The following is a 15,511-nucleotide window of genomic DNA, read 5'->3' on the forward strand; positions in this document are numbered from 1 at the left end:
TTACCTCTCCAAATAACCTATATACCTCCAATAACGTTTAAATGACATTTCAATCTGGTTACTATGGAGGTCATTCTGTGTTTTTCATACAGTTCTCAATGAATGAATGTCATGAAACCGTTCACTGACCATGACCTCTATGGAGGCATTGTTAACCAGGAGGGGATTCGTCCCATCAGGACAGAAATGCTTCGACACAATGTGACTGTTTTGACGAAGATTGCATTCATTTGCCATTCCCCGCCCTCTAATGCTTGCAGTGTACCCCCCGTAATATTATAGAGAGAACAAATTCCTGACACTTTAGTGGTGAAAGGTTCAGGTTTTTCTTTTAACTTATGCTTGACAGACAAGAATTTTGTTACGATTAGTTGAAACTAAAACTAAACTTACTCAGGCACTTAATTGAAAGCATATTATTTTAAGATCATATACCTTTTACCCACCAGATATGTATTTTTAAAGACTGGCAGTTTCAGTAACCTTTCATCTCATACTAATCTTAGATAACACACTGAGATTTTGAAAGTTTAATCAAAGTGAAAGTTTAATTGGATGATAGGCTTGAGTGAGTGTTTTTGTGTTTGTTGCTGTTCTCAGGAGGCAGCCCTTGGCAGCATTTTGACATTTAATAGCATTTGCAGCATCAGCTTGTTCACTTCAGTGACAAAATGAGTCATTATTAGTCTTGAAAGCAGCTTTAACTGTAAAATTGTATGTCCGTCCCCCCCCCCCCCCCCCTTTTTTTTTTTTTTTACCAGAAACAATGCAGTTTTGAAAAAGATGCTGGGATTCTCTGTAGTATTTATGTCTTGCTTGTCTTTCATGTTTGTATGAGTTATATATGATAACATAAGTGTGAGATACAGTTCTAGATGTTCACTGATCTAAACTATATTACATTTTTTCTACTATCTGGCTCTATTTCATCTATCTCCTTAGCTTTCACCTTTATCCCTGTCATCCACTGCTTTTATTTTGTCCACCTCTTTCCTCTTACTCTTTCACATTTTCACGCTTTCTCTCTGTCTTCTTCTTCTGTCTGCTTCTCCTTCACTTCTCTTACACATTTTGTCCTTCTTCTATATAACTCTTAAATGAGCACATCTACTTGTTCATCGAACTGTTTCCTCTTCTGTCTTCTTCAACTTTTCAGATGGTGTCCACAGCATCTCAGCCCAGTGCGTTCTCCGGGTCCTCATCATCACCGAAGACATGCTGGGTAGTAGTGTCACAGTCCGCCTCCAGAACATGTCTCAAGAGCATTTCCTCTCACCACTGCTGGGTAACTTCCTGGAGGGTGTGTCCGCAATTCTCTCCGTGCCTGTTGAGGATGTTTTCATCTTCAACATCCAGCCGGACTTGGATGCGGCACCGGGAGGGATTCTCAATGTCAGCTTCTCTGCCGCATTGCCAGGCGGGCATTTCTTCCCCTCTGAGACCCTGGAGGAGCAGCTGTACCTGAACAGACCCAGGCTGACATCACTGACACAGATGGAGGTTTGTTCATGCGCAGCAGCACACACACTGGCGTTATAGGTACACACTTTTAACTACCTTGTATTGGTGTAATGTCACTTTCATACAACAACACAAAAAAGACAAAAAGAAAAACACTGACAAGCATGTTGATCACATCAGTGTGGATCACATCAGTACTGTGCACTTCTGGTTTTATTATTATTTTAGAATAATAATTTGATTATTAATAATAATTAATAATTTGATTTTGGTACTGGAAAAATCTTTCTTTTGTTTCTTTTTGTTAAAGCATTCAATTCCAGTAATTTGAGAATCCTTGCATCACAAGACATCAAGTCATCTCAGGATATTGCGTGTGAACTGAGACTAATATAGTACAGATGTTAATGGTACAGTAGCCATATGGCTGCATATGACCACAATATGTTATCATGCATGAAGTCGTGCATCTCAGCACACAGCACAACATGCACATCAGTTATATCCACAGCCCAGAGCATCTTTATATATATACACACACACGCACACACATATATTACACAGATATTTTGAGAACACATATACACAAATGAAATGAAGATAAACCCTTGTGATTTTATCTCATGATATCACATTCGAACCGCTGTGTAAAACGTTCTCCAGCCCATTCCAATGATTTTCAAGTGGATTTTAGGTCTGAACTCTGTAGTGGCCAATCCATGTGAAAATTTGGTCTTGTGCTTCTTGAACCACTCTTTCACAATTTGTGTCCAATGAATCCTGGCTTTGTCAGAAATATGCCTATGCCATTAGGGAAGAAAACAAAAGTTTACATTTATGGAATCAGCTGACCTCATCTTTTGCAGAACCTAGACCTAACCAACTGAAGCAACCCCTGATAATAATGTTGCCACCACAGGCTTGTATGGTAGGTCTGTCACTCTGGAGCAGGGTGAATCTGGACTCTGGACAAATCACGTGACTTTTTCCAGGAGTCTGTTCATAATGTTCCTCTGCAAAATTAAGCCTTTTCAACATAAAGTCGTTTTGCCCTAATACATTGAGCTTCCTTCACATTATAGATGTGGAGATTCTCTCACTTCACTCTTGAACAATTCTGTGAGTTTTACTTTTGGTTTTCTTTGATTTGAGCAAACATTTAAATGATCTCCAATCACGGTCAGTCATGATTTTCTTTGGACCTAGTTTACCCTTTTGAAACATAGTCACATCTACTCCATGACCAGAACATGTGTCTTCTGACATGGTTGCTTAAGGAACTCACTGCATCAGTTAGGATTAAATAGCTTGCTGTCAGCTGAAACACATTGATAATGCAGCATGTTTCCACTGGGAGGCTCTATCTATTTGCTTAGTTAAATCCACTTAGAGACTTTTTTTGTATGGCCGGGCAGTATATCATAGGCACAAGCAAATGCATTCCATCATAAACCCAAAATTTGAACTGGGGATGCTGAGAGGTATATCAGAGGTGAAGCCCTGGGATGATTTAAAGAAGGTGACACTTGCTTTTAACTCAAAAATTGAAATCCAGAACAGAGAATGGCAACCAAAACAGAACCCTTCACATCACAGGAAAACATAAAAGTGATTTTCAAAGAGAATCAGACAGTTGAGCTTATTCCTATTTCGTGCAGGAAATTTATGCTTGGAAGATAAGGCATCGTGCAATTAAGGAAAACAGGGTGGAAAGAGGACAGAATTGAAAGTATTTTAGAATGTGTAGAATTCATGAGATGAAATGATTAATTAGCTTCTAAAGGACTAATAACTGAGGGACAGTGACAGCAAATGTTTCAGAAATTCAGCCCTTCGATGCCAACAAACCTAACACTCTCCATTCATTGATCTACTATGAGTGAAAAAAAGTGAAAAGTGTTATGAATTTCAATTCAATAACAGTTTTTCTATAGTAATATTAGTAATTAGTAATATTGTCTTTTCCACTGAGAGGTTTGCTGTAATAAAAAAAAAAAAACAGAAGCAAGGAAGAATATGGTTTAATATCATGGGCATTTTCACATGTTAAATTAATTAAAATATCTTTCCAAGGATTAAAAAAAAAATGATATGTATCATGTATCTATGATGAACAGAAATCCATGTCACCAAATCCAGTCCTAACTTGGAATGTCGGCCGTTCGACCTGGATCTTTCATCAGTCGTTTCCCATTGCTCCAGGTTCTCCCGTTCGATGACAACGTGTGTTTGCGGGAGCCTTGCCAGAACTACATGAAGTGCATCTCAGTGCTGCGCTTCAACAGCTCGGCCCCTTTCATCTCCTCTCCCTCCATCTTGTTCCGGCCGATCCACCCCATTGCGGGCCTGCGCTGCCGGTGCCCTGTGGGCTTCACGGGCGATTACTGTGAGACAGAGATCAACCTGTGCTACTCCAACCCCTGCCTGAACGGAGGCGTGTGTGCCCGCAGAGAGGGCGGCTACACCTGCATCTGCCGTGAAGACTACACCGGTGAGTAGGCTGGTGTGTGTGCTGTTGTGATGGTATACACGCGTTGATTATAGATTGTAGAACCAAGAAAATGTAAAACTGGAGGCAACTATAGTCTATTTATAAACTCCTTAAAGTGAACTTAAATCAGTCTCCTGTAACTGATCATATCTAGTTTTGATCAGTCAAGCTGGACGCCTTTAGCACACTGTCTATGCACCTTGATGTTGAAGTGTATCTGTTTAACTGGCTGACCTTTCCAGTGCACCTGCTGCAATAAAGTAGTCCTTAGGCATCCATTTTGGATGTGACAGCTTACCTTTCAGCCTTTTCAAGTGCAGAAATATTTCTATTTTTGGTGAAATATTCATAGATACTTACAGCAGTAATTACTACAGTGGATAAAATGTTGTTTCAAGGCACAGAAACCACACAGCTCATTACAAAGATTAAAGAGAGACATTTAAACCAATTTAAAAGCTGTAGCAAATTAGAAAACAAGAAAATAATATCAATATTCCTAATAGTAAAGTAAGTTAACAACAAATTTCTTGTAATTAGTCTCTTATTTAGAATTACATCTTGTGAATTGCACTGAATCAAACCAAAAATACTAGAATTATAGAACTTAGTTTAGATATTGACCTATATTTACATTGCTTATAAATCCATCAAACTATTAGTGGTGGGGATACGAGCCTTAGAATGATTTTCTCCTTCGATTACACATATCTCAAAGGACTGTCATTTCATTGTTATATTTTACATGTTAATTTTCTTACAGCATCTTCAAAGATAGTTTTATTCACTGTAAATACTGTGGCTAATGTAAAATATCTGCAGTTTATAATACCTAATGAAACATTCAGGTCAAATTCAGGGTAAATTCATCACATTCGTACACATCAGTGTGCACGTTGACCTATTTGACAAGAGTCAAATGGTACATACACATTTCTTAAGATGAACCTAGCGTCTTTATCATCAGGGGAAGAGGAAACATGGGGAGGTGGATAGTGATTGTGTAGATGGATTTAAGATGCTCCTTGTTGTCTGTAACTGTAACTTGTAAACTACAGTAAAACTGACTGTCAGTGCTTCTTTGTTCATATCCCACACTGACTTCCTCTTTGATATGCTCTGTTTTCACTCTTTTGTCATGTTGAGCTGAACAAGATGAAAGTGCACACTATGCCTCCTGGGAGAGCATCCTCCACCTCAACTACCTGTTACTTAGTCTTTTACACACATTCATCAGCACACACACACACACATGCACACACACACCACCACTACATTGACCAAAACACTTTGCTGTTTTGTATTAGCTACAATTTATTTGCTACATGTTTCCCTTTTTGCACACATCAACACACACACAAACACTTTCAACCTCTCCCAATACACCAGTCATTTCAGTCGGTCTCCCATTTTTTTCTATCCCTTCATAATGCTGCATTTCTTCAGCTATTGACGTATTGTTGAAGAGGATACATGCTATGAATGTCAGTGTGTGTGTGTGTGTGTGAGTCTGGGGGATATCTGACATTGCCTTTTATTTCAAATCAAAAGAGAGCAGGGGGAGTGAAGCAACACTTCTCTTTCATGAGAGAGACAGAGTGTTTCCCAAGCTCCCACTGAGGCACAAAAAGACAGATGAGGGGGAAGATAGGAAATGAGCAGAGGAGCAAAAGGACTGCCGTAGTAAAGTGCTATAGAGATGGAAGGAGTCAGGAAAGCTTAAGAAATTGAGAGAAATGTAAGTAGAGATAACGCGGAAGAGGTAATAACATTGTAAAAAGGAAGAAAGAGATACATAATAGATAATTTCATAAAAATCATTGGATTTGCTAGTGAAATATTGAACTGGAGAAGAATGTTGGTGAGATTTTGTCCACGAATCCAAACCTTTATTTCTGTCTCACACTGTCCACAAATAGCAGATTTTTCATCAAAATCCAGACTGTGTGTGACAGGTGCTTTGACCAAAGGCATAAAATCCATTTAAAAAGAAAAAGAAGGGAGTAATGTGATGTGCCAGATGATTTGTTTCACAAAACCAGGGGAACGTGAAGGGAAAGAGGTAATAAAGGAAAAAGGAATGATAATGAAGAAAATAAAGAACTCCGTTTTCACAGCATAGTCCCAGATGGTTTGTTGCACAAAACAAACCATCTGGCTGGTTTGTCTCACAAAACCATCTGGGAAATTCATCCTCGAAACCAAAAATGGGAAGCACTTTAAAGAAATACCAAACAGGTGTTTGGATGAAGGATCTGTCTATCAAAGTCATAAACAAACTTCCACAGATCAGATGAATCAGGTCAAACCACATGGATCAGGTCAGTGGAGAAGCTGCCGTTGTTGATTGTTGCTCCAAAAAAAATCTGCACATAGCAACAAGTATTGGCCTCAACAAATGGACAGTCTGGAGCCTGGCAAGATGGAATCTCTCAAGATTGTGATCTTACAAGTATCATGAAGTATCATGCTGTTTATTTGGCATTACACATAAATAATAACAATCTTAAAATGGAAGATTGAGGGCACTAATAACTGAGGTAAAACTAAAAACCACCTCACAGTGACAAAATAATGTGACAATGCGAAAAGCTTAAAGTAACTTAAATGACAATCTTATAATGTAATGGTACAGAAATAAAACCTCTGGTTCATAATTGACATATTAACAATATACCACCATAGAAAAACATTATGTGTCACAGTAAAGCTGTTTATTTTTGTTTTTTTTAATTCAAAACAACTTAAAGTGAAACTTCAGTTTGGAGCCCTTCAAGCAGCTTGTGGATCTCTATATCTTAGTAAAACCAGAGCAACACTGACTCTGGTCTTTTTCCTCATCTTATGGCAGCTATTTTAGGAGAAAAAATTTATTTATTTGGCAAAGGAAATCCTGGAAGTTTGTCCTCTCCCGCCTGCACAGCAGGGACTCAAACAACACAAACATGCACCTGGCTGCCAAAACACAGAACAGAGGTGCTTTTTGAATCATCACCTGTTTCCAGTCTGAGCTGTCAAACAATGAAGACATATGACTGACTGGCGTCTTCCCAAATATGATGTCATATCCCAAATATTCCCAGAGATGAAAGTAGAGGGAGTTTTCTCCATTTCTTTCTTGTGAATGTCCACCGCAGTATTTTTCGTTTTTTCCACTGCTCGAAGTTAGAGCTCTTGTTACCATTTTGAACAACTTTCTGTTCTATTGACTTACAACCATTAGCAACGTAGCTTATACCAGCACCCTCGAGCAACACTATGCAGCTTTGCTATTCACTCTAAACCAGTCTATGGGAATGTGTATAATTCGTATTTTTCTTTTGTGGGGCTTTTCGAAAGATTGTTTCACATTTGCTTCAGTGCTGCATCGCGAACGCGCGTAATTCAGATGGATGTCAGGAAGTGGTCTGCCCATAGAACTGCTGTGTAAAAAATCAAGATGCCCGTGTTTTGTGCTGTTTACGGCTGCTCCAACCGTTCTACCCGTGAAAAAGAAAAAAGTTATTTTGAAATACCAAAGGTTGTCGTACACAAAGGTGAGAAATGTAAAAAGCTAACTGAACAACGCCGTAAAAAATGGATTTCAAACCTACGTCTGCAGTCGGGAGAAGCAGAGTCTGTTTTCTACTCTCGTGTGCAGCACCGTGGTGAAGTTGGTTTGATATTGGATATTCGACAGATATTCACAATAAGGAAATAAGGTGTCTTTTTTTTTCCCAATACCTCCCAAGCCATGTGACCTAGTGACTCCAAACCAATGCAGAATAGTTCCACTACTTGGAATGGGACGGGGGCTGTTAGAGCAAAGCTGTTTAAGAGCTGTAACACTTTTTTATTTACATTATTAACTATTTACATTAACAACCAGTAGCTGTCGCAATCCAATGTTATCAATGCTGTCTTTTAATGTCTGAGCCTGGCAAAACATTATTACTTCGGTTTAAAAAAAAAAAAAAAAGAATTTTTTTTTTTTTTTTTTTGGGAACGTTGGCAAGGCGGCAGTGCGAGTTTGCTAAGGCGGTCGCCTTAACTATAATGCGCTGCGGGAAACACTGACAAAAAACTAATAACAGATATGTCAGACAACACGTTACACATCAAAGGACAATGGGAGCTGGAACTAGATACAATAATTGAAAATGATATATGGGAGGATATATGTACTGATTGTCATAGAGGGGTGGGAAGTCAATTATGGAAAGAGTTTGATTGGAAGGTAAAGGTGAGATTCTTTAGAACCCCACTTCAGATTAGTATCTTTAACAATGGGGGTAATAATCAATGCTGGAGAAATTGTGGGATGGTAGGAGACCATACCCACATATTTTGGGATTGTCCTGAGATACAGCCATACTGGAGAGACATTAAGAAAGAACTGGAGAAGATACTTCACATGGACATACCATTTGACCCTGTATTTATTTTGCTTGAGAAAACAACAGAACAAAACTTTACCAAAGATCAGTGTTATATTTTGCATGTCTTACTAATGATCGCAAGAAAAATGATTACAATGCGTTGGATGCTGCCTGAGCCTCCTACGGTGGCTCAATGGAGACAGAGGTGTAATCAAGCCCAAGTGATGGAAAATATGACTTCTATCCTACAGTTAAAATTACCCCTAGTCCTTAGGAGATGGACACCTGTCATTCTTTATATGGGTTAAGCATATAATTGTATAAGACGAATGTAACATAAGCTCGCAATCAAGGTGAACCCTTTTTTTTCCTTTTTTTTCTGTATTTTTCTGTATTTTTCTTTTTAATTTTATTTGTATACGTGTGTTTTATGTATAATATTGTTATTATTATTATTTGTTTGTTTCTGTGTGGTGTGTTTGTTTGTATTGCCTATACGTTATTGGGAATACAGTTAAAAAAAAAATTTGATTTAAATTTTTCAATTTTTTAATTCATTACACATTGCACTCTTGGACATTATGCCAAATTAGATGTAATATAATTGGACACAGATATTGACCAAGATTTCATGATATCTTATAGTATGGCATGGGGAAAGGAAGGAGCAGAGTTGGTATTACAGCGATGTGAGATATATAGATGGAGGGATGTGAATGAATTAATTGAGATTAACATGGAAGCAAAGCTGCAAGGGGGAATGGAGCGAGGGGATGAACAATGAGGGGTGAGAAGGAGTGAGGGAAAGCAGATGGGTTCTGGATAGTTGTTGTAGTGCTTGTTCTGCGTAGGCGTTGGGTGTTGTGGTGTCTCGTCAATGCCTGGGGCTAGAGGGAAGCAAAAGAGAGGGATGACAACTAGTACACAGGGTTGAATTGATTCTGCAACACAGAGAAATCTCCAGACATCTCCTCATAAAGTTTACCCTATCTTGCTATCATTCTTTTTCAGTGCAGTCCTTCTTTATCCATCCCTTCATATGTTCTCTGTTGCTTTGAACCGGTTTTCCCTGAAACTCAATGGATTGTTCTCACAGGCAGAAGCTAAACCTGGGGTTTTGACTAAGACTGAAAACTTTGTTTTTCCACTGAGGGCTTATATTTTAGATACAAAAACAGCAGTTTCCAACAGATCTGACTCTGGTTTAATCTGTGAACGTCTGCTGGTGTTTCTTTGGAGCACACATGGCAAAGTAGGCCATGAACAAGGAATATCAAGAGCAGAAGATGAGTGAATCACAATGGTATAAAACTGGACTGGATGATTGAGCATCCTCACAGCCTCCACCGCTGCAGGCAGTGAGATAAACACATAAAGGTGAACAAGTGACCTCTAATTAACCATTCTCCAAACTACATGTTTAACCCTGGGATAAGTAAAGTTTGACCCTTTGAAAGTGGATTACTGCTACTCTTAACCAATGTGATGGTAAACTGCTAGCGCCAGTCATAAAAACACTGCATTTCCAGGGGTCAAGTGCGGAATCCTCAGAGTTAATCAAGGTTTGAAGGAAACCTTGATGTAGTGTATTTAGCCCTTGTGTGCTACGGCCCATGGTTAATTCAGTGTGAAACGCCTTTAAGTTTATTGACGTTGTGTTACAGGATTTCAGATTGATCTGGCCTGCTTTAACTGGTTGCAGACCTTTTCACAATGGACACTGAGAGATTACCTTAGTGGAAAAAAAAAGGATTTAGGTGTTTCTGTTAACATTAGCAGCTCTGTTTGAGGTATGCGTTTCACTTAAGGACCTTAAAACATTAATAATACTATTTACTATTATTTTTTCGGAAAAAAAGAAAAAATAGTTGTTTAAAATTAAGACCTTTACAAATTTAGTAATTTACAAATTACAAAAGGGGTTAATTGTCTTAAGGTCTATCTGAAGCTTTTTGTGGCAAAAAAGATGACCAAAAAGAAAAGAAGTTGGATAAATAAAAGTGATAAATTCCAGCCATATGAATAGAAAAATGTTGAACAAAGAAAATTACTAGTCAATCCTTTCAAACATTGAGCAGATTGCAGTTTCTTTGCTACATAAATCATCTGTACATATTAAAATCTGCCTCCAGTTAAATCAGATATCCTGTAGAACCTCACTAAAATGTATAGTTTTATGACTATTATTAAAGTCATTGATTGACTTAATTGATAGAAAGGGATTTTTCCTTTTAGCTTTGATATGATAAAGCATCCTTTAGAAGACAAAACAACATTAATAAGAGACTACAACTAAAGTAAATAGTAAAATTTGTTTAGTCATGTTGCGAGGAACCTGTTGGTTTCAGCGTTGCCATGGATACCCTCCGCTTTGTCAAAGAGCAAAATGAATAGCTGCTGATAATAAACCTTTCTGTAAGAGCACTCTTCTGTTCATTGGTATCAAATATAGGAACAGTAGTCTGTAGCCTGTCTTTTATTAGAATAAAAAAAAGAAATTGATTTACATTCCACAGCATTAAAATGTATACAGATGTTATCGATGTTAAAGCTAGAAATTAGCAAACTGTCTTGCATTACGAGCTACTTTGGGTTTTTTGTTGCTCTGATTTCCAACCGAACCTCACGGCTTAATAGTCACGAAAACTTGTTGATTCATGGCCACAGACAGAATTTTCACTGTTTGGTCGAGCTATGAGATGTGATGATATTTTGTTATAGAGTAACAAAGCATCTCTGCATTTCATGAAATAGTAACAAAATTATGACTTCATCACATTCAACGGCTAAAAAAAAGTTTACGGGCTTAAGATGAATATCAGATCCTACTGTGTGGATGTATGTTGTTCCATGATACAAAAAGAACTAAATTAATTCTAAAAAGTTCATACTAAGTAATAGCTTTTGCCACTCCAGAATACCTCTCTTTCCTGGGTGACTTACTTCAGAGTCAATCACCTGTAGCAAAGAAACTGTAGTCCTGCTTCCCGCTAGTATGAAGCCAAAATGTTGACATTTCTAACCTGAAGCACTGAATCTTTGACAAACACTATGATTGCAGTGCTGACAGTAACAACAGCGCAATGGTTAAAAGCAGTCAGTGGTAGAAGTCCTTATGGACAGAGAGCTTTAAAGGGGGAGATTACAGCTGACAGAAAGAGAGACTATCTGATCAGCCTCCACAAATAAAGAAAAACAGACTCAGAAAGGATAAGATATACAATATGTAGATTACAGTCGCAATAGTATGGGGGATACGCCTCGCAGCGCCGAAAGATGCAAAGAGGAGATGAAACGCAGAGAGAGGGAAGCATGGATATAGACTGATTTAGTTTGGGAGAAGATAAAATGGTAAGCGGTGAGTAGAGAGGACAGAGTTATAAATTAATCTGTTAGTTGTGTTCAAGCGACTAGGGAGGGAAGATGAGAAATACGGGAAGTAAGTAACAGTGAATAAGATCGAGAACACATGTAGTAGGCAGAGGAGAGATTCATTTTGGATATGATAAAGCGGTTATGTTAGAGTGAGAAATTTAATCCAGCAGATATGGAAGGAAAACAGATAGCACACATGAGGAGCAGGTTAACTGTGGGAAGCTTGTGAAGAATAATGCTTTGTATAAGTGAATTTGAGCTTTTTGAAGGAGTTGTAGACAGAAAGTGACAGAAAGTAATGAGAAAAGTAGAGAGGGGGAGAGAAAGAATTTTAGTAGGCTGGTGTGAGACTGAAGAATATACCTGCGACGCTAAATGAGTTTTGTTAGAGAAAGACAGAAAATAAAGGAACGGTATGGAATAGAGAATGAAGTGAGAAGTGAATTGGTTTAGGGAATGAGACAAGCGACAGGCCATGAATACAGAGGAAGAAAGGACAGAATTTGATCTGTTTAGAGAAGTTGAAAGATATATATAGAAATGACAGAAAATAAGGCAATAAAATATATGATGAATACTGAAGACTTGATACAAGGTAAATAAAATTAAATGACAGATGTGAAGGTTTAATTGTGTTCACATCTGTGTCTGATGAATTATCTTTTTCTTGAGTTTTACAGTTGATTTATATAAAATCCAACAGTCCACCTCACATCATTGGGAGGAGTAACAGTTCCTCATATTTCGTACATTTGAGCCTCAATAACATTATAACAACATAAAGACTTTACACTTACAGAGCTCAATGTAATAAATTGGATTCTGATTTTAATGATATATTGAAGATTTAGATTCCACGTTCTCATATTTCAAATTGTGTCATGTCCTTTTAGTTGTAAATAGTATGAGCAAATATAGAAATCAGAAACTACTGATCAGGTTAGCATTAAGATGTTTAAAGGTAACTTTAAAACTGAAGCGATTTAGTCTTCATATAGTTTTCTAAAGAATTACCTCAACAGAGTAAAGTGTTGAGACCTAAAAACATACATATAATGTTGAAAGTGCAGTAATTTGATGTTGGAACACATGAAAAGAGAAAGTAAGACAAATGAAAACTGATTTAGTTTCAAAATGGCTGCTACCGCAGGGAACAAAAGTGAACAACTGGGGGTCAGTGATAAGCTCTTTCCTGATAAGGCACGGAGAATTTTGAGGAATAATTGATGAGAGGTCATAAAAGGTGTAATTAGGATGAACTCCCATAGCAGTAAAAAGGGATGGTGAGTGAAGTGCAAAAGATGCCGTTAGAGAAGTGGAGGCATTTGAAAAGATATGATGAGTTAGAAATGAGAGCTATTAGTTTGAGGGGAGGGTTAAACTGGGAGGATAAGTTAGTTGAGAACTGGAGATTGTGGGAAAGATAAAAAAAAAAAAAAGAAGAAACGGCCGGATGGGTGAGTGTGTGTGTGGTATTAGATGGATTCAGAGACCATTGGCATTGATTTTAGCGGTCATTAACTGAGTGGATGACTGTGTATATCTTTAATGTGTAGGATCGGATCGGATGAAAAATTAAGTTGTATGCCAGAGCAACGAGACCGCATAGCTTTTAGAATTGGTTTTGGAAACAAGCACAGATTGTGTAGGAGGAAATAGAGACATCTGAATAATAATGATGTGGTTTGGAAATGTGGACGTTAAATTAAAAAAAAAAATGCACTGCAGGGGACATGATTTGCTGAGCTGAGTGGGATAAATGCATTAAACAGTTTGAGAGGAAGCAAAAAGGAGGTTAATTAGGTTTGCAGAGTTAGGCTGGGGTGCAAGATGTAGGGAAAGAAGGGGAGGTGAGGAACAAGTTATACGCATTTAGGTACCTCAGAGACTTTTCTCTTGTACCTCATTTGTAAATTCCTTTTTTAACGCCAAAACAGAGTTTGCATCAGGTGTAAAGTTATCGTAAATCTGCCTGTAAGGCTTTAAAAATGTACAGAATTTGAGTTGACTGTACAAAGTAGTGACCTTCAAGGCCACTGGAGACTGCTCCTAAACTTCATTAGTTTGTACAAGCATAACTAATCTCCACCTGACAGATTAAAGGAGTGGACTGTTAACTCACTCACACCTAATTCAACATATGAGGGCTTTTGTCTTTCAACCCTGATGCGACACTCACATTGGAGGATAATTTTCAAAGTGCATGATGAATTTTTAAAAAAGGAATATTGATAATCATAAGGAGAAAGCCAATGATTTACTTTAAAATCTTGTTTTATCCTCACAAATTATTTTTATTTAAGAATTCCTCAGAGGCTGAGAAATAAAAGATTTTAGTGATTTCAAGCCATCAGGATTTGGAAGTCTTTTTAAAATGAAAGCCTTAGGTCCTCAGGCGTTAAATTGGTGGTACACTCTAAACAGTAGACACCCACTGTAGTGATGATATCATATACAGATGAATAATGGAACAATTTTTTTTCAAGTTTGACAGCAGCTTTCTTTTAGATGACATATATCAGAAAATGTGACCCCAGGGACTGTCGGTATCTCAGTGTCACCTGATGACATCAACTTTGTCTCACAGCTCTGATTTCCAGCTTCAGGTCACAGTAGCATGTATGTGATGGATATTGACTTTAATGGCCAATGTCACAGTTTTGATAGAGCATGTTAATCTTCATAGCATAGACTAGAGTCTGTGTTGGTACCTTGCCAGCATTCAGAATAAAATTGAATGTAAATCAGTGCACTGGTTTAGTGTCTACATTTTTGCCTTTTTTCTAAATTTCAAAACCAAAATAACACCCTTTTTTTCCTGACATGTTTTGCTAAGTAATAGCGTCCAATGTTTTGTCACATAATTTAATATAAAGGACATAAAGGATAAGTTTTGTACACTATAGAGTGCGTATAGTGTTGGAATACTAAATGTAAGATTTGTCTTGAACTGTGTAAAAATGACTGAAAACTTAGGCGCATTTACAGATATGAAAACATTAGATTCGTATTTCATCAAATGAGGAGTTGTCTGACTCATTACGTATCACTCAAAATCCGAAGAGCCCTTCAAGGCACTTTTTCTTCTGTGGATGGTTAAAAAAAAAAAAGGAGCAACAGTGAGTCTCACAAAGGCAACACAAGAGGAAAGAGAAGGGGGAAGCAACTGGGGGTGTGTTGGCCTCTAGGGATGCACCATGTGTTGGGGTGGAGGAGGAGGGTGATGGGGTAGGCGGCTGGGCGGAGCGAACCAAGATGCCGGGGGTGGTTGAAGAATACTGGCTTTGATGAATAAAACATCCGCATGAATGAAGGGGTGGTGTGAATTTATTAAGACAGGCGTAGAGGAAGAAAAGAAAAAATAAAGTGCAAGATATGGAGTGAGATGAAGAGAGAGGAAGAGCAAAGTGTGGAGGATTTTATATAATGAGAGACGTAAAAGTAGAGGTACAATGGAAAAGGAAGGAGGTCGATGCAAGAAGGGGAGGAAGAGAGAATAAAGGAGGCGAATGAAAATAGAGCTCTGCTTTTAAACAAGAAAGGCTACTTGCAAGCAGAGTTAGAAGTTTTGAGACTTGAAATTAGTCTTTAAAGTCTGTGTGGGGTGGGAATGATGCAGTGTATTTCGGGCTTTGAGTAAAAACCCAATGAGTTTGTGTGTCTTTGAGATGTGTGTGTGTGGTAAAGATTCATATTCCTGATGGATCTAAACTGAACAAAAAGTAAAAGTGAAAGTATTCATCATGAAAAATGACCCTGTCAAGTTAAACGGTGGTATGTATTATGTACATATCATGTAACCTAAGTCATTTATCACACAAGCTTT

General features: G+C 37.9%; 1 protein-coding gene across 1 annotated transcript in view; it reads left to right on the plus strand.

The window, feature by feature from the left end:
- Positions 1 to 15,511, plus strand: part of celsr3 (cadherin, EGF LAG seven-pass G-type receptor 3) — a 99,325-nt gene that overhangs the window by 25,631 nt on the left and 58,183 nt on the right. Inside the window, exons 2-3 of the mRNA XM_075476336.1 lie at positions 1,157 to 1,500; positions 3,664 to 3,952. Coding sequence (XP_075332451.1) covers positions 1,157 to 1,500; positions 3,664 to 3,952 — 633 coding nt within the window. The remainder of the gene's footprint in view (positions 1 to 1,156; positions 1,501 to 3,663; positions 3,953 to 15,511) is intronic.

Source organism: Odontesthes bonariensis, chromosome 10 (assembly GCF_027942865.1).
Source record: "Odontesthes bonariensis isolate fOdoBon6 chromosome 10, fOdoBon6.hap1, whole genome shotgun sequence".
Taxonomy (NCBI): Eukaryota; Metazoa; Chordata; class Actinopteri; order Atheriniformes; family Atherinopsidae; genus Odontesthes; species Odontesthes bonariensis.